At 38.1% G+C, this 19,890-nt stretch overlaps 2 protein-coding genes across 4 annotated transcripts in view; one reads left to right on the plus strand and one right to left on the minus strand.

Annotated features, from left to right (window-relative positions):
- Positions 1-19,890, minus strand: part of LOC139136653 (uncharacterized) — a 44,387-nt gene that overhangs the window by 13,309 nt on the left and 11,188 nt on the right. Inside the window, exons 1-5 of one of the 3 annotated variants that reach the window (XM_070704431.1) lie at positions 13,472-13,632; positions 5,300-5,394; positions 4,248-4,317; positions 2,615-2,694; positions 1,244-2,066 (exon numbers count right to left, since the gene is read on the minus strand). In XM_070704431.1, the coding sequence (XP_070560532.1) occupies positions 1,244-1,381 (138 nt within the window). In that variant the 5' untranslated portion in view covers positions 1,382-2,066; positions 2,615-2,694; positions 4,248-4,317; positions 5,300-5,394; positions 13,472-13,632. Of the gene's footprint in view, positions 1-1,243; positions 2,067-2,614; positions 2,695-3,286; positions 3,438-4,247; positions 4,318-5,299; positions 5,395-13,471; positions 13,633-19,890 lie in introns of those variants that run through there. The other 2 variants (XM_070704432.1, XM_070704430.1) reach the window with 2 other exon arrangements.
- Positions 5,238-16,599, plus strand: LOC139136651 (protein mono-ADP-ribosyltransferase PARP12-like). Its single transcript, XM_070704429.1, has 6 exons — positions 5,238-5,426; positions 6,121-7,271; positions 10,642-10,825; positions 11,609-11,838; positions 13,424-13,678; positions 14,682-16,599. Exons 2-6 carry the CDS (start codon positions 6,352-6,354, stop codon positions 15,175-15,177), a joined length of 2,085 nt encoding a protein of 694 aa, XP_070560530.1. The 5' UTR covers positions 5,238-5,426; positions 6,121-6,351; the 3' UTR covers positions 15,178-16,599.

Here is a 19,890-nt window from a genome sequence, read left to right on the forward strand (position 1 = left end):
GTATTTAAGTTACACAGACTTTTGATTGGTATCTTTGTTTATGATTTATTACACAATAATTTACCACATTCGATTACAGATTACTGCATGTTGTCAGATTACAAATACAATACACGACAAAAAGAGCAGGGAATTTATGTATCCCACCTGTTAAGACATCAATAGGAAAACAATCAATAACATACACAGGTGCAATTACATGGAACAATATTACACTTAATACAAGAAAGGAACTGACAAGACATAGTTTTTCACAGTCACTTAAAGGGATTTGCTGACTGAATATATGATATAGACACTTTTCTCACCACTTACTTTAAACAATAGAAGCTGGGTTTTAGATGTGATGAATTTTTTGTATATTTTAATTTCTTTAACATCCATGAATGTACTATTAAGCTGAATCGAGGGGTCAGACTTTGATTAGCATTATTGCTATTTTCTGACTCCTATTACCTGTAAGCTTATGAATGATTTGTATACCTTCTTTGTTCTAAACATGATTTTAATTTTTCAGGTAATAAAGTTAATCAATCAATCAATCAATCATATAAAAGCGCAACGTGTTGCTTGGAAGTTACTGTTGAAATCGTGTTTACCTCGGTTTTTCCATTTTTAAAATGGCCAAGTGAACCGTTAAGCACGATATATATTACTCCACAATGAGTACTTGCACCTGATCTATATTTCCTTAGCTCTTTGGAAATCTTCCATTGGTATTGCATTGTGGAATTTTATCAGATGTCACCTTAATGACACTCTTATGTACGGCTTATGTGATCTTCACTGTAATAGACGAAAACTACGTCAGAGAATGGGGACGTTGACCGGCAGCGTATGCTGGCAGTGTCACTATTTTTCTCTGGACCCATGTCAATTTGTTGAAGATGAAACGTGTCAATCACAAGGATATTAATATTATATTATTTATATAATATACCGCAACAATAATATCTTGGGTAAAGGGTATATTTTTATAATGACGTCAGTATCCCCTTCAAAGAGAAAAACGTAATTCTGCTGAAAGTATTCTATCTTGTATGGGTCGGCCGACGAGATGATTTTGAAAGTTTTAAAACAGAGGTTAAATTTACAGAGTAAGCTTATTGCAAGTGACCCCGAATATGATCTAAGGAAAAGAGAAACTTCTCATCCCGTCGACAAATTACTTGCCGTCACATTTTGACAGTAATTAATTCACGAAAATTACGCGTGCATATAAAATTTACAGTTATAGCCTTACCTGTTCGATATTGTAATCAGCCAAACTGGACGCTGGGTAACAACTGAAAGCCCCGGGAGAGTAATTGAGATCAGGCATTAAATTCTCCATTGTCTCATTTATACGCAAGTCTTTCACTCTGTGCTGACGACTCGGCATAGTCGACGATGAAGACTGTGGCTTTGTTACATTCAGGCCAGCAAGGCCAGTATGTTCATGGTTTTGTTGTAAAGCATGATGACTAGACTTCAAGTTAGCGACTTTCAGTTCACTGACATTCGATTCTACGTTTTCTCGGGTCAGTAAGTATCACCATCATCGATTCATTTTTGACCGAAACATTTTGATTCAACGTAGGATTCTGCTTGAAATTATGAGTGACCCTTTCTCCGCTAACTTCAGGTTTTGCTCCCTTTCTCAGGCGATCCTTGGCGCCGGATTCAACCACTTTATGTTCTGAGAAACGAATGTCGTTTATGACAGTCGAGTAAGAGATTTGCATTCTTTGAGATCTGACAGTTGAATCGCTAGGTTTTACAGCGTGGAGATGTTTGACAATTGACAATTCCTGTGATGTATTTGCACTTGTCCGTTGTTTGTTCCCTTCAGGTCCTCTGGAATCAAGATATCCGTTATATCCAATCGCGGAATCTGATGGTCGTCGTCTTTGCACGCCATAGCGTTCCCTAAGTAGCTGTTCGCTACCTTTTGTGGTAAGTTGTGTCACGGTGCGACGGTGTGATAAACCCCTCGGTTCCATCGGTTGACTATTTGTTTGCAATGTATCAACGCCATTGCTACCATATTGCAAAGGACTGACGACATTCGTTGTAGTTGCCGGTCTCTGAAGTTAAAAAGTTTCACATATCAGCTATTTGAGTAAATCATGCTGACAGTCGTAGTTGCTGTATCACGATTGGAACTAATTTGGGACAATTGGATGGTGAAGTAAGGTCGTTTTAATCTGCAAATGTAAACTCATCAGTTTTTTTCTGTTTGAGTTATACACTTGGTTTTTTTAATGAGTAATTTGTAATATTACAACATTCAGCTATATGGCACCTAACACTTTTAGAAATTTGAAAAATATGCATATCAAATTATCCCAAATTAGTTCCAATCGTGCTCAATTTATTATTTTCGTTTGACTCTTACTTTTTTTTCAAAGTTAAAATTACTAATGGTAGTAGTTTTTTGCCCTGCTAAGTAGAGTCGATAACGCGGGAACTCTGCCGTGTGATCCTAGATTTGGCCTCTTCGCAGTACCAGGAAATATAGGGTTCACAGTGTGAATGTTCTCTGTATCAATCAATGATAATTAAGTACTAGCAAATATAATTTTCTAAATTGAATGTTGGTTATCAGTCGGTGGAGTGGAGCATGTTTGCTTACCTGTTGCATGAATTTCTGGATGCAGACGACAGCTACAATCAGCACAGTCAACAGATACAAAAGGCAACGACCAAGTCTCACTGGTATGAGAGAGAGAGAGAGAGAGAGAGAGAGAGAGAGAGAGAGAGAGAGTAAAGTTTTGTATGTTGGTTGTACAATTTATGAAGAAGGAATACTTGCCTTTGACTGGGAAAGTTAATCATATGTCTCCAAAATCGAAACAACCAAATCTTCAATTGTATTGTTCAAAGTTTAGCCTACAGTAAATTAAGCATTCCGAGGGCTTTACTTGGTAGTTTGTAAGAGACTTAGAGCAATAATAAGGATAATTTTTATAAGCTAATGATAAGGAAAATGCTATGGAAGATGGCCGGCACATCAAACACGCCTTACTTTTCAGTACAATTGTTTAAGACTGAACCTCGATACATTTGCGCAAGTATATAATTAAAAGTATACTATTATGCGACTGATTTGAGTTATTGAATTCTTTCGGGAAATTGGATCTGACAACATAAAGTTCAACTGAAAAGTTAATGAACGTGAAACTTGTAAATGTACATTTAGGCAAAAACTAATCACAGCGGAATCAACTTAACTGAAATATTCTCGTCACTTTGGTTGGTTTGCACAAAAGGCATACTCTTTACCGTAGTAGCTGATATACCTTACCCCGCATGATACCTCCCTTCAAGCTGCAATGACTGTATCTTTTTGCTGGAATAGTATCCGCGAAAACAGTTGAAATGTGGTTTTAAGGTCACCAGAGGTTCAACGCTATACTCTGATTCTGACTGCTGAACTGGATCGTGGGAAGAGGAAATGTGTTGGCACCATGACCTGTAGCGTATATACTATTATACACTAAGGTTTGTCAATTGTAGTAATTGCACTTTCAACTTCCTTTCTTGGTAATACTATATTATCCTGCCCGCGCTCGCAACTGATAGATTTAACACCGGAAGGCGGTTGCCGTTACAATCTTCGAAGATCTTGACGATTAAGTTCTGATAGTCAAATATATTATGAATTTTGCAGATACGGTACGGTGTAGCCACTTTCGGCCATAGTAAGTAGTTCACAACGCATGCATGTCGAACTCCTGTAACTTTCGAAATAATTTTGTGTCACAGGTAGGGTCGGCCAACACATTTACACATGTATGTTCTGTACGCACAGACTGCTTACTCCTGACTAAGTTCGTGAAGTAGCCTAAACATAGCTTTTACAATTTAAAGCTTGCAACGGCATCTGGTCAATCTGAAATAGCGAGATCAAAAGAATCTGGTTTCCGATAAAGTGATGCATGCTTGCGATGTGATTAGCCCACGTGATGCTATTTGAAATTTTATAATCGATGGACGGTTTCAATCGTTTTACACTACATCAGCCTGGACTGGTTTCTTTGTTTTAATTCGTATATTACAGGAACCACTTCTTTGACCAAAATAAATTGGGTGGAATGGCGCCGGAATTTCCTATCTTAGAAATATGTACAATAAGAAGTCTCAGAGAATGATAATACTTTTGTACACCAGACAGAAGTTTAAAATATAATAAATAAAGTAGGTTCTAAAATAAATATAACTACTGATGAATTCAGAATGTTTCGTTCCTCATAGCACTGACCTACCGGCTCGTGCTATATGTCGCGTATCTTGTACCCGAATCTCGTGTATACCCGTCTGTGGCGGGGGTTACTGCTGAAATGAAAATGATATTTTAAAGTAAAGTCGGGTGGAATGATATGAAATGTCTGCCATACCGTTGACTTGACAAGTAAGAAAAACATCCGTAACGAACACTAGCTGGCGCTGCTACCCAGAGCACAGACTGTAAGAGACGATCGTTGTTACTAATCCGTAATTTTCAAGATTCGAAGGAATCTAAACAAATAATTTTATAATCTTGCAAATGTACATATGTATTTTTTTCCACTTTTTCTGTAGAATATATTTTGCCTCCCCTTCGTAACTTCTTCATTTTTGATAAGTTTCCGACAAAAATGTCCATTAATTTACCTCGTGCCAGTATAGCCCCTGAAGAAATAAGACAGGAGTACCAGTAACATCAGCTCCACATGTTGTTGCTCCAATCTAACTCTTAGCGGCACAACTGTGACTATGAAATTAATGACACAAATCTACTCTCATCTTGTTATTTGCTCTCCATAGAGACTGCAAATCGCTTTGACAGCATATATCATAAATACGACAGCTGTCATCAGACTTGCACATTCTTGCACGTTCTTTGTTGCTTTTAGTGATATGAAATGCTAGCACACACCGAGAACACCTGCCCACATTCTCCTCATGGTGTGAACCATGTCGTGTTAGTGGTTCCTTTTTATTCATTCCTTATATGGAGGTGAGTACATTACTACAATTTAATTTAGGCAAAGAATTCTGTTGTCCTGGTGACCTGTTCTTTTGTGAGTGGCGAAACTTTACAATTTTCAATTTTCATATGCTGAAAGATTGAAAAGTTAATATGTTTTGTTGCTCTTTAAAGTACTGCTTTATGCCCATTTATTTTGTTATCAAACATTAAACAAATGCTAGGCATTGTTAATATTAACAGATTCAAACCAGTATATTTTGTTTACTCCAGTGTTTCATTTCAGATTGCTATCAACGCTATCTGTAACGCCTTTCCACGCTGTGGACTTGCAGTACACGTACTTACACTAAAATTGTTGGGCACCCATCGAATTCCTTTGGTTGTCATATCCAATGCAGATTATTCAATTCGCCATGGCGTCAACGCCGTAAAGGAGACCACTACAGGAATACAAGGAACTACATGTAACCAGGTAAGTGGACGATGTGTAATGATTTTCATTATTGTCGGATCCCTTTTGATCCCTCTCCACATGTTTATGTTCACTTGACGATATTCTGGTCAATATATTACAAAAAGAACACAGACATATCTAGTGCAACAAATGTAATCACAGCAGCCTTTTCATATTCGTACTATACATGCCAACAAGAGCCATCACCAATTTAAAACAATGCTCTTGTGCACTAATGGGGACTCGCAGAACCAAAAATCAACAAGACAACAAACCAGTATATGCGTGTAATTATTCCTGTGTACTCTGCCATACTGCTTTATCTGTGTAAATGTGACAAACGTTATTCATTTACTAAATTTGCCGTGTTTTGGAGGGCTGTGCTCATTTCTTTTTATCAGCAGAACCAAAGGTTGAGCGGTGTATCTGTCTGATAGCCACACAATAAGTCAGAAGGCGTCATAGTTTGTATGTCAACGATTTTTAAGATAACATGATATTTGCTACTGGCGTCTGTATAAAATGACGTCGCTGCGCTGATATGGCGACCTGGCAACCCTCGAAGGTCCTTACTATAAATGATGGAAAAGACGCCCATTTATGTTATATTCCTTTCCCTTTCAAGCTGTCCGAGCCGCACACTTATTCAGATTCTACGAACATGCAGACATATACATACTCTATTGGTTGTTTCGTTTTTTTTTCTTTTCAGATTATTGTCGTTGTCCAATCACCGTTGTCCAAATTGAGGCCCATAAAGAACAGCCAGGCTGAACCAAGTTGCCGATTCTATGACTCGAGAATAAGATTTGCATACTTCTGGACTTTCAACTGCAACGCATTGAGTGTCATATGACTATGAACATTTCAACACACTGTGGACACTAAGATTTGTAGAAAAAAAGTAGATTTTTACATACTATTGGAGTGAATATCGAGCGACATGAGTAAACAACAGCAGCGTGGTGGGAAATCGGGAAGAGGTGGCGGAGGCCGAGGCAGTGGTAAGCAGACTGGGGGTAACCAAAAGAGTCAACAACAAAACAGCGGAAGGGGTGGAGGGGGAGGAGGACGGGGGAGGGGGCAAGGAGGTGGTGGCGCCGGCGGAAGTAGTGGACGAGGTCGAGGACAAAGTAATCACCGTGGAAATCCTGGGAGTAGCGGTGGAGGCAGAGGGGGACGCCCTCAATCTGCGTCTGGTGGACAGCGAAGTAAACCCAACCAACAAAGCGGTGGGGGAAGGGGACAAGGACAACGAGGAGGTAGCGGACGAGGTCATCATCCTCAACATGGAACCCAGCGAAGTGGGAACAGCAACAGCAGTGGAGGCCGCCCAAAGTCCGCTCCGAGCACTCACCAACATGGAGGCGGCCGTGGTCAACACAGACACCATGGCCATCAGTCAGCTGGGAAAAGTCAGCCTAGGAGTACTCATGTCCAGGGCAGAGTCGCAACGGCCAAACCAACTGTAGTGGTCATTAAACATGTCCACGTCCAATCACATAGTAGACCACTCCAGCCTAGAGCAAGCACTCCTGCTGCAACTACTGGAGCCATCCCGAAGGCAAAGCCACAAGCTCCAGATTCAAACGCCGGAATAAAGAGGACATACTCATCACCAGATCTTGCCACAACAAAAACTGGTACAAATGTGGAACGGGGAAAGAAATACATATGTCTGAACAATATCATGGGACGGTGTAGACATAGTATGGAAGACCAATGCCAATTTTCTCATTACGGAATGCCGTACATCTGGCAAAAGCGTTTATCTCCAGAAAACTGGGAACTATTCCCCGATGAAATAAATGTTGAGCTCGAGCGGCGATTCTGTGATGTCAACACTGAAAAGACACAAATTAGGTAATCGTATAGAGCATAAATTTGTCGCATATTTGTCAAAAGTTACAAGTTCTGCGCCAGTTTCATACGCCTCTGTCTGTCTGTCTGTCTGTATGTATGTATGTATGTATGTAATACTACATATGTATGTGTGAGTGAGTGTTGTGTATATATGAGTGTATACGTGTCTGTATACCAGAAAACACGAAAGCCTCTTTGTGTTATATCTGACAATGTGTATTTGGCAGAGGAATGCATCATGTGATTACGACATGTCGGGATTTGGGTCAAATGAAAAGCATATTCACATCAATATGCAAACGAGTTATAAGTAATGAAAGCATAATAAATATAAGAAAATACAATTCGAATTTAGATTGTTTTGTTGTTGTTAACAATATTCTTTGGTATTCAACACGATCGGAACTAATTTGGGATAATTGGACGGTAAAGTAATGTCTTTAAAATCGGCAAATGTAAGCTAATCTGCTTTTCTTTTTACGTTACACACTTGTTTTTATGAGTAATTTGTAATATAGAGACATTCAGCTAACATTTTTGAGAAATTTGAAAAATATGAAGATCAAATTATCCCAAATTAGTTCCAATCGTGTTATTCATATTATGAATTATTCTGAACGATGACATTTTGTCAGTTTCTTCTGACAGTTTGTCAACCAAGGCTTAGCCAATTAAGGTAGAACGCACCTCGGGAAAAGACATTCGGACTCTCAAACGTTTACAATTCTGTTTTGATATACCACATATGGGGGTTCATTTTAAAGCTCTTGGTGTAAGAAAACTTTTCACCGGCTTAGTTTTTCAAAATTCAAAATTTTTATTTTTCTCCATAGAGTTTACACAGGGGGGCGGCCATTTTGAATTTCTAATATTGGTAAATCTTGGGTAATTTGTTTCTCTAGTACCAAAATTTGCATGGTGACCCATTATTTTTATTCTTGATTTTGAAAGAGAATGGTTGAAAGATTCCTTCAGGAAGTTAGAGCAAAAGTTTAAGTCTTTTACTTTTGAGGTGCATACTACCTTAAGGCACGGTTTACTGTGAACAATGTGCATCAAAAATATTTTGTGGTGTTTTGTTATGTTAACATTGAAATGGATTTTTTGTGAACTATTTCACATAACGTCATAAATTAATATGCGAGTGTCACGATACTCGCCTTTAATACATTATAAATCTGTTCGCAATCTTAATATGCAGATTGTAAAAGACGGAACGATGTTTGCTACAGATACTGAGATAAGAATTGGTTTGATGAAACATACACCAAAAGCAGAAATGGCTTGGGTTAAATTACAGTATGCATGTTTTGGACTCTAAGCTGTCGGACAAACAGAATGAACATTAATACAGGCAATTGTTGACTTAGCTGATAAATATGTCATTGGTACAGAGGACATGAACAAGTTGCCAATGGTAATACTTGTATAAAGGCATGGTTCAACCAAATATTATGTTATCAAAAACATTAATCTTAAATATCGAAATACGTTACAAAAATTAGCTGACTGTGCAGCTATACAACGTCATTGTCATACACTTGCCACGGTCAGTGGGTATACGCAATACGCGGAGTTCCAATACGGGCTAATCGTGTCAGGTATGTTTGACCTCTGATCTGTTGACTTATTCGCTGTAAAGCAATTTTAAGAATTTCGTTATATTGACGTGTCAGCCACGCCAATTCGTCGTTCTGATGGGATGAGAGCTCACACTAGCCGTGTTATTAATTCAGTGTTTTACCATTGCTAAAACGGGCCGCTCAACAAGCATAGAAGCTTAAATGATGTGTATCCTATTCGCCAACAATGGTCAGTCCCGGGCGCAAAATTTCCGTTGAACGACGATCGCCTCATTAGATTCTGTTTTCTCCGTTTTGTTTTGTTTTGTTTTGTTTTGTTTTGTTTTGTTTTGTTTTTTAGTGCTCAAGCTACCGAGGAAACAGCTTTCAACGCCATTTACACTAATGTTAATATAATCTAACAGCAATAACCCCTTTGCAGGCTTGTATACACTCGATTTGGGTACAATTCGCTCGATCACAGTGTGGAGGGACTGTGGCTCCATATAACACGAGCCGCAATATGTCGCACATTGTACTCAAATCTCGTATATATCCGTCTGTGGCGGGGTTATCGCTTAAAGTGATGGTGAATTGCAGAAGTTCAAGCTTCTTTTCCAAAAGCTCATTCATATTGCATGTGAGATAAATGAATTCAACAAGGAACTGTTTCTAAATAATTGGTTATTTCAAAACAACAATAAACACGATCGGAACTAATTTGGGATAAGTGGATGGTGAAGTAATGTCGGTTTAATCTGCAAATGTAAGCTCATCTGCTTTTCTTTTTCAGTTTTACACTTGTTTTATGACTAATTTGTAATATTGCAACATTCGGCAATAGGAAATTAGTTCCAATCGTGTTAATTGAAAATGGCAAACAAGTTGCATGCCAACTGCGATTCTGACTACGTACAGTGCTGCACGTGAATTTACGCTAACTTTTCCAATATTCGAATAAAAGAACATAAAAACACCTATTTGTGAGGCATAATATTGAACCCAGCACAGTCCCTTTCGTTGTTCAAGCACTTCATTTTCAGTTAGCATGCCCTGTTTTCAGCATACTGGTAATTTGGAGCGTGAAAGTAGAAGCTTTTGCCTGGATGTTAGGAGGTATACAGTACCAAAAATTTGTTCTTAACTTTTTGATGATGCTTGACCAACTTCACGAGACTAGACATTAACAGCGTATTTAGACTTTGTATTGATTAAATGAGGCACCGTCTACATACATTTGTTTCAGATAGTTTTAACGTTCGTATAGGTGATTAATTATGTGAATATCTAAGTTTAGGTTCATTAAAAGTGCCAAAGGGCTAGTCAATGGGGATGAGGGTGAATAAAATAAAATTCTTGAGACCTTTGACCTACTTTTGCTAAATGTCAGCCCCTAGCATGCAAACTGCTTGACAATGAACTAAAGTACAATTGTCTCTCATTCATCTTTGGCCTTGGCCTATGAGGTAGTGCACAAACATTAAATAAATGTTGCCATTTTGTCCATTTGGTGAAAACTTTGTTTCCCTTGTAAGCATGTGAAAACTTTGTTCGCAACAATGGCACACACACAGACACAGACACACAGAGACAAAGACACAGACACACAGACACACAGACACACACACACACACACACATATATATATATATATATATATATATATATATATATATATATATATATATATATATGCGCCCTGAACAAGTGTTCAAATTTGCCTTATTTTGTATTAATTGACGTCTGAGATCTTGCGCATACAGTTCTGTCACAGCCAAATATATCCCTCGGATTCTATTTTGCCATAGCTACGACTCTTCAAAGTTGATGGTCGATTACAACAAAATGATTGCTATCGATTTAGAAAAGAAGGATGTCACTGAAATTCGTCGTTTGTCTACTCCTTCTACACTGACAGAAGACAACAAACTGGCCGTTGATTGGTTTTGGTATTGGAAAGACGGTACTGAGTGGCGCAAATATGGCGAGAAGGTGCGGTTACTGTATTACGCTATATTATTTGACGTTTTTGTCACAATTCAGCCTAAATATAGACACACATTGATCAACAACAACTGTTTCAGGGTCTTTGCCCAAATAACATGACACATGTTACATTAATTTTGTCGTGACGCCATTGACGTAAAGCCAAACAAAAAATAAGTGTGTTTTCGGTAACCCGACCTTCTTTAGAAAACCCGCCGACCCGAGACATTTTTCCCAATTGCAATAACTTTGGAGTAAATCCTCAAAATTTTACCGTATTTTATGATGAGACTCGGCCAACAAAAAGAAAAAGGAAAAAAAATTATCCAGCCTACCTAATCTAATTTTCGGACGCATGTAACTGGAAACACGCAATATTTCTATTTGGAGCCAAGGTGCGTGAACATTGTTCGATTCTGTGATCAAACAAAGTGAAATCAAAAGATTGTTTCTCGATATTTCTTGTTCATTCGCCTGTATGGCAACCTCTGTGAAATACTACAAATGAGTCGTTACGCAATATTGTTGATGGTAAGTGAGATTTGACGCATTGATGTATGTGTCGTAATTTCAAAGCACTATAAGCCATGTACCGCTTTAATTTTCTTATCGTTCATTTTCTACCTTCGAGGACATGAGTTTTGTACTTGTTTGACGATCTCTTATAATTTTGCTCGGGAACATTATATATAATAGAGAAACAGATGACTTGTAATACATACGAAAGTAAATAATTTGTGGTGGACCACATTCACATGCACTTCTTTCACTGTTTATTTTCATGAGCAGGGAGGCGAAGGTTCGGCGACGATTAGAAGTGCGGACATCGAAGAGAAATATTTAGCGTTTAAAGAGAAAAATGAATCCCTTAAGCTGTCATTCTCAGTTGGACTGGAGACGAACTTTGACCTGAATTTCGGCCAAATGGTCCAGATAAACAAGAAGACCATGAGGAAACGAGATGTCAGACGGAGACCAAACTATCTTTCTCCCGAATTCATCGATAACGTCAAGAAACAGTAGGTTCAAACAAGATATTTTGTTTTGATGCAGGAAGTGATCTGGACTGAAAGATCCGTCGCTCGAGGGCGCTCTCTAGGTTCCCCAAGTCTTACAAGCGCAGGGAGAGTCTTCGACCGACGGATCTTTCAGTCTGAGAAGTGATCAGCATACATTTTAAACTGAATAAGCCGGAACAAATCGAAGTAATGACAGTAGTGATTCCAGACTAATACATTTGAGTGTACAAAGTGTTCCACATCACCTGAAGCACATAGAATTGTAGAAATAAACGGCGACACCCTGACTATTAACTGTTATTCATGGGCAAGGGCGCGAGCCAAAAATTAATGGGCGAGGCTTGCTGAACCCGTTAATTTTCGCTTTCCTCACCCCCGCGCTCATAAATAAACATTAACGGTCGGGCGGAGTCTGTTATTTCCATTAATATATTATCGACGAACCCGAGAAAACGGTCAGAATTTACGAAAATAAACCACGAGAAAGACAACGGGGTCCCAGTATTCACTGAACAGTGGCGTTGCTGTAAAAATTTTGCAAATCTGGAAATTTGTTTGGAAACAAGAGTTTAAACTTGGCCAACAAGTGCTCCATTTTATTTTGTGGTTGATTATGAACTTTCTACAAATCACAATTTATGTTACCGCTGTGAACAATGTTTACGATACTGTGAGTTACTAAATATTTCTTTTTCATTGACATCTAAACAAACTATTACTGTGTATTTGTGGTCAGTCATATGGTTCAACTTTACATTAAACTGCGACGGACAGGGCATGGTAATACAATGAATGATATGATTTTCTTTAAAGACAGTATGCGCCTCGAAAGTGATAAACTTTAAGCTTTTGCTCAAACTTTCCTCAATGAAACTTTCAACAATACTCGTACAACCAATCAAGAATAAAACTCAGTGACCACAGTGCAAACTTTGGTACAAGAGAAACGAATATTTAAAATTCAAAATGTCCGCCTCCCCTGTGTTAACTCCATGAGAAAATAAGTTAAAAAATTTTGAAAAAGTAAAATGGTGAAAATATTCCTTACTCCAAGAGCTTGAAAATGAGCCCCCACAACTGGTGGATCAGAAAAGACGCGCATTTACTCTTGATATTCGGATCACACACTTAGTAACAACATACATCATCCTCGTATCATGTCTTTTCTTTCCCGTTTATGTGATTTGCACAAATTATGTTCGCAGTGCGACTACTACATATGTCATTATGCGTCACCATAAGGCCACTACAAACTTCAATACGTACCGAATCTCTCAGTTTATTTTCAACGTTAAAACATGTAGAATCAAAACACGGTGAAGAGTTTCTCTGACTGTTAAAAGTAAAACAAGAATCTGCAGTTGATGTACGGAACAAAATCCGTAGAAATTTCAAGCAGATGCTAACTATCGCATATATTTTGCCAGCTCCCTTACTTTAGCCGATTCCAATATTGTTACAATTTGAAACTAAGTAACAAGCGTGTGACATTAGGAGCGAGGGATAGAATGCCGCATAGTACAAACGCCAAAAGTCCCGGTTACATTCTTAAATGTGCATTCTATTTGTATATTTGATTTGGCAGTATAACAACAAAGAAGAATCAACAAGGAATCCCAAAGAAAAAACTTGCCTTTCTCCCCATGTTCTCGGCCATGAAGAACTGGGATAACACGGTGCCCGATAAAGGAGGGTACAGTCTGGCCTTGCTGAGCGAAAATGGTGATACCAGTGCCGAGTATGGAGAAGTTGCCTCGCGCTTCCGGTGGACCATGCCTCATGACATCATCGTCTCTATCGAGAGGGTTCAGAATAAAAGCTTATGGGGATTTCTTGTAAAGTGGGTATACTTTTAACATTTTCTTCCGCCTGTTTTGAGCCTCATTAGGTTTAACTTTTGATGTATTTTATAGTATTTTTCTTTTCTGTTCAAGATATACTACAGTTTCAAACTCTATTGTCAAAATCATATCAAAATAACTTGTGTTCAAATCGTCAAGACACTGTGTAAAAGTAATATAAAAGGTTATTCTTGACCAGTTATGTTGAGTCTAATTAGAATTTGTCAACAATGAAAATAATGTATTTTGTAGTACTTTTAATAATTTGTATTCCGGGATACTTTTGCAAGAAGCAAAAACTGTACATTGTTGCGTAAAATGACGATATTTTAAAAGGTTGTAGCTATTGTCCCACAATGGTATGTTGGTATTCAAAATTCATTGTTTTAGCCATTTTATGGTTCAAAGTCTAATCATCTACACAAGTAATTATATGACAACACCCACCATCACTGTGCACACTTAAATCAAATAATTGATAACAAACTTCGAAGGTAACTATGATCTATTATTCACATATAATATTATCTGAATAATTATATAACATTCACTGCATAAAAACCCTATAATACTTACTGTATTAACATGGATTATTGCCTGTATTTTAGCTGAAGAGTGCATATACAGATGAATACATTCATGAATCCATTTTTTGTATTCAGCAAGCCTGTATTCATGTGGATTCATGTGAATTCACGTGTATTATACTATAATACAGGCAACTAATTCATGTGAATTTATCTGAATTATTGGGTTTTCATGCAGTGATTTTTCTCAGATTTAGACATGGGGAAGGTCTTTCCTCGATGCCCCTAGGACCCATGTTGTACTTCGAATGTGTCAGACAAAATCATGGCTGATGTGACTGCAGAGAAACAATATCCTCGCAGACGACGGACAAAATTAATTAATAAATTTATTTATTTATTTATTTATTTATTTATTTATTTATTTATTTTCATTCATACTCACTAATTATTATCTCATTTAAATTCGTACCAGGAGATATGAAGATATGAAACAAAAGGCACGCAACGGTATCGTAAATGTTCGCCATCTTTTCCACGGAACCGCTGAAGATTACGTGGATGTGATCTGTCGTCAGAATTTTGACTGGCGTCTGTGTGGGTCCAGGGTCGGCACTAAATTCGGCAAAGGCAGCTACTTCGCAAAGACGGCTAGATTCTCCGATGGCTACATTCAAGCTGACGACGTCTACCAGAAAATGTTCTTGGCCCGTGTACTGGTCGGTGAATTCGCGCAGGGTCAGGCGGACTTTGTCAAGCCCCCACCGAAGAATGCTAATGACCCCTTCGGTGACCTGTACGACTCGTGCGTGAACAATGTCGACAAGCCATCCACCTACGTCATCTTTGAGAGCAGTCAGGCGTACCCTGAATACATCATCACGTATATCAGGAATAGAGATATGGATGACATGGAGAAATGTCTATCGCAATACGAACAATTGAACGTGATTGAAGAAGAGGAAGATTAAGCTCCATTTGGAGTCATTTTTGTTAGTTGTGTTTCTAGTCACATCCTAAATCGAAAAATTTCACAAGGGCTGGTGTTAAACTGGTCAACACGACCTCTAAGTGATCGAAGAAGAGGAAATGAAATTAACTGAGAGAATTACGAATCAACTACACAAACATCGAGTGCAGTCCAAATCGGCGATCGGCGTGGTGAATGAATCCTCTATAGATGTGTGTAGCCTACAGGACTGATTCAAATCTTATTCATTGCTTTGTGTCTGAAAACAGTATAAAATAGCTATTTGGAGAACTAAATAGAAGACACATGTTATTCAAGTTGTATCGGCAAAAGAAGATTTAACTTTTGAACTTTGAAAGAAATGCACTTTGTCACAATTCTTAACTCAAACACTATCCCATTTCAGAGTGTGATTCCCTTCTGCAAATGTAAGCTTCGCTCTCAGATTACGAGCGTACACGTTGTTAGTCTCATCTTCACCCTCAGTGATTCAAGTGACCTCTATAGCTGCAATCCGAAAATGACGTCACTCAGTTTTAGTGTCATATCCAGCAAACAACACCGAAGTCACCGGACCAGATGAGAGACAAATGATTAAATCGCCCGAACTTGAAAAACCATAACGTATTCTTTCAGCACTTTCTTCTCCATTGTAAAATTTGTTCGTACCTAATGCTTTATCGGCAGAATATCTCAAAAGACTCGTCTTCCAGTAGTTCTTGTAATTTCCAGTCTATTATCCATGGCATGTTTGTTAGGTAAGACCAAAGTGTTTAAAATTGCAAGTGGAGATGAAAAGTGCAAATTATAATTTATATAGAAAACATAAACCATGTACTTGAATAGGCCCTAACCGTGGCCAATGATCTGCATAGTCGACGTAATTCAGATTGCAAGAAACAAAAACTAACATGAGATATTTAAGCAATAAAGCACGCCCAGCGATGGTATACCACGAGATTTTGACCAGTTCACGACATATATGCACGAGCGATAGCGAGTGCATATATGAAGTGAAGTGGTCAAAATTGAGTGGTATACCGTCGCTGGGTGTGATTTATTACTATTATATCATAACAGTATATTGAAATTCTGGCATGGAATGTCATAAAAGGACTTTTCCTCAAGCTGAGAGCTAGTGCGCATGCCAACCGTGGTATATCGCCCATATACCAAGGTTCTTTTCGCGTCTAGGCCAATCAGATCGCTCTATTTGCGGCATCAATATACTGGTATGATATAATGTCTAAGAATTTCTTGCTGTAACCATGTTGGCGTAAACGGACAACAATATGTCGACAATTTGGCGAATATTATAAAATGTGAAGGCTTTACAGTGTTTTGATTAATGGTTAAAGTTATATAAAACCTTACAGTACAATTTGCAATGAAGACAATAAAGGTAAATTCTACACATCGTTCATATCTAGGTTCGTGTTTTGCGTGTGATAGTGTTTTTATTGTAAGAGTATATTATGTTACGCTAGCGCTCTTATGTAAAGAACTGAGTACCCATGGATATTGTGATGCGGTACCGTAATATATGTGTCGTCGCACAGACACGCAAAGGCGCGTGGAGTGTTCAATCAAAGTAACGCGAAAGGGAGGCCATTCTTTCCGCATATACCATTTTGTCAACTCCAAGCGCCTGGGACCCCCACACTCGGGCGAAGATACTGTCATATTTCTATAATTTTCTCATTTGCTGCAATTTTACCTTCTTAAAAATCGCACGGGCGTGAGATTATGTTCCACATATCTCTCAAAATTGGCGCGAAGATGCATTTTCACAATTCTTTGTTCTAATTAAATGGCGCCGCCGTTCAGGAACCCGTATAGTATGAATTCTTATGATTATTCATAGATTCCCTTGTGTACAAAGTTGGACAATAGAAAGACGCTGGTAGGGTGCTTTTCATACTTTCACGGCTTGGATCTTAAACAATATTGTTATGTGGGCAAACTGATAACTTGTACATTGTTTCTTTTCAAAAGTCGGTAGAATTCAAAGTTATATTTATTGTACTTTCTAAGACGATTGAGCCGATAAAGAACTGTAAATGTATAAATTGAGGTTGCTTTCGTGATTATGGGGTATTCACTGGAGATCCTTTTTTACACTGAGCCCCATCTTTCACGGAGGCCTAGGGTCGGCCCGAGATAGGCCGTTCCCGCAGGGCACCACAGTCAATAAACCTTGTCAAGTTCCACATCGTACACCTGTTGTCGCCGTATTAGTACGTAGCTGCACCCCTGCCCTTATTTAGGCGTCCGAAAAATGGATAAACGCAAGTAGTTTGTCTAACATACACTGAGAACATGCCGCGTTTTTTTTTAATCTCTAGTCGCCGACACAATATCACATATAGATTCCCTTTTTTCTTATTTCCCTTTTTTTGCGATATCAAACACCGATGCGAGAGCGTTCTTGTATATATCCGATCTAGCGTTTTGTATGCAAGGATATTGTTCTGTTTTCATTTCAATTACAAAGTTTGTCTTTACTTTTCACTGACTATTTTTACGATTGTTTAAAGTTTTACATGCTATTTTCTTGTGTATTTTGATATTTGCCATATTTCTATAATTTTTCTCAGTTACTGAAAATTCACTTTATAGAAAAGTCGCTTAAGGAATATTTGAGACACTTTTTAAGGCTTGAGGGCAAGCCTTTGTGGAAGAATGAACGATGTCATATTTCTATAATTTTCTCATTTGCTGCAATTTTACCTTCTTAAAAATCGCACGGGCGTGAGATTATGTCCCACATATCTCTCAAAATTGGCGCGAAGATGCATTTTCACAATTCTTTGTTCTAATTAAATGGCGCCGCCGTTCAGGAACCCGTATAGTATGAATTCTTATGATTATTCATAGATTCCCTTGTGTACAAAGTTGGACAATAGAAAGACGCTGGTAGGGTGCTTTTCATACTTTCACGGCTTGGATCTTAAACAATATTGTTATGTGGGCAAACTGATAACTTGTACATTGTTTCTTTTCAAAAGTCGGTAGAACTCAAAGTTATATTTATTGTACTTTCTAAGACGATTGAGCCGACAAAGAACTGTAAATGTATAAATTGAGGTTGCTTTCGTGATTATGGGGTATTCACTGGAGATTCTGTTTTACACTGAGCCCCATCTCTCACGGAGGCCTAGGGTCGGCCCGAGATAGGCCGTTCCCGCAGGGCACCACAGTCAATAAACCTGGTCAAGTTCCACATCGTACACCTGTTGTCGCCGTATTACTACGTAGCTGCACCCCTGCCCTTATTTTTTAATTATGACAATACTCTAAGCTTATGACTCTGCAATCCTTTTGCGCAGAATTTCAATTTATCATTAGATCATAAATGGCTTGAAATTATAAATTGATTAGTCTGGCGTTTACAAATGTATCGCTTATATTTCTTGTCCTTTTCTAAACAATTATCGGTTGCTTTCGACATGTTTTTAGCTTTTCTTCTTTTCAGTTGACACAAGTTTTTGGTCACTACTTATTTGATTATCTTTATTGCTGGCCGTCTAGTATTATGACGTTAAAACTACTGTCCTCGGTATCGCTTGTTGTTTTATTTTCTGTTTCTCTGACGATGTGTTCTATATCACTCTTTTTATATTGTCGGTCTTGCAGTTTTTCACTACATTGTTTGACTTTCTGTGTAAAAGCTCCTTCTTTTCAGAATATTCTAATTTATCGTAACGTTTCACCTTTAGTAAGGCACTTGAGTATTACTATTGGCTGGCCTATTACATGTCTATGTGTAAGAACTGGAATGTGTCTGGAATGTGTCTGTTTTGTGATCTTCTGATGTCGAGAATCTTCTTATTGTTGTATCGATGACCTTTATAGATAATTATGTCTAAATCTGTGATTTCTTGAGAGTAGCTTTCACACGAGATGTTGAAAGTAGGATGCATTCGATATTTAATTGACCTCGCGTGGCGTTCCAAAGAAAGGTAGAAAGAAATACATCGTTTCTGAATCTCAGCCACAGTAATAGTGATATTTGTTTAAGTGCTTTGCTGCACTATTTTCACCAGTGTCTCGTGCAATGCAATGTCAGCTATTTCCAGAGAAGGTTGAAATCCCATACTGCGAGATCCCATACTGCGAGATTTTCAACAACTTATTGCGGTGTACGGTAGAGAGAAACCAAAAGTAGCAGACATTGCAGTAAGTCAGAAGTGTTTCAATGATACTCCGATATTGTGCGATTAACATATATGAATCTACATCAAAGGCAGCCTCCTAAGCACGTGCAACCTCTGCTGACATTTCTTTTGAAGAGCTGTTGTACGATGACAAAATGAAAGTTTATCGTCGAGAATTACGCCAGAAACTTGAAGAAGGTTACCTGTTCAAAAGGTTCTCCATCAATACCAATTGGGTTATTTTGATCAGGAACCTGACGAATATCGATCGTAAGCTCTTTCGTCTTTGATACATTTAGCTCTTGGAAATTCGAGCTACACTAGTCAGAAAAATATTTAACCGAATTTATGTAATCAATTTTAGAGTTTAAGTCACTTAGGAGAGCAAGTACGGCTGCATCATCTGAAATTTGAACCAGATGTGAACTGAATGTGCTCACGTGTTTTACAACAGGTTCACTAATAATAGTATATTTCACAGAACAATCAGATATCTGTTATATCATTATATGTAGCAGTTTTCATTAACTTTCGCACAGTACTCTATAAGTAAAATC

This window comes from Ptychodera flava, chromosome 7 (assembly GCF_041260155.1).
Source record: "Ptychodera flava strain L36383 chromosome 7, AS_Pfla_20210202, whole genome shotgun sequence".
NCBI classification, from domain to species: domain Eukaryota; kingdom Metazoa; phylum Hemichordata; class Enteropneusta; family Ptychoderidae; genus Ptychodera; species Ptychodera flava.

Coding starts and splice junctions, on each gene's coding strand:
- LOC139136651 (XM_070704429.1), top strand. CDS start 6,352: ATGAGTAAACAACAGCAGCGTGGTGGGAAATCGGGAAGAGGTGGCGGA. Junction 10,826..11,608: donor GGCGCAAATATGGCGAGAAG/GTGCGGTTACTG, acceptor TTTCATGAGCAG/GGAGGCGAAGGTTCGGCGAC. Junction 13,679..14,681: donor TTATGGGGATTTCTTGTAAA/GTGGGTATACTT, acceptor AATTCGTACCAG/GAGATATGAAGATATGAAAC.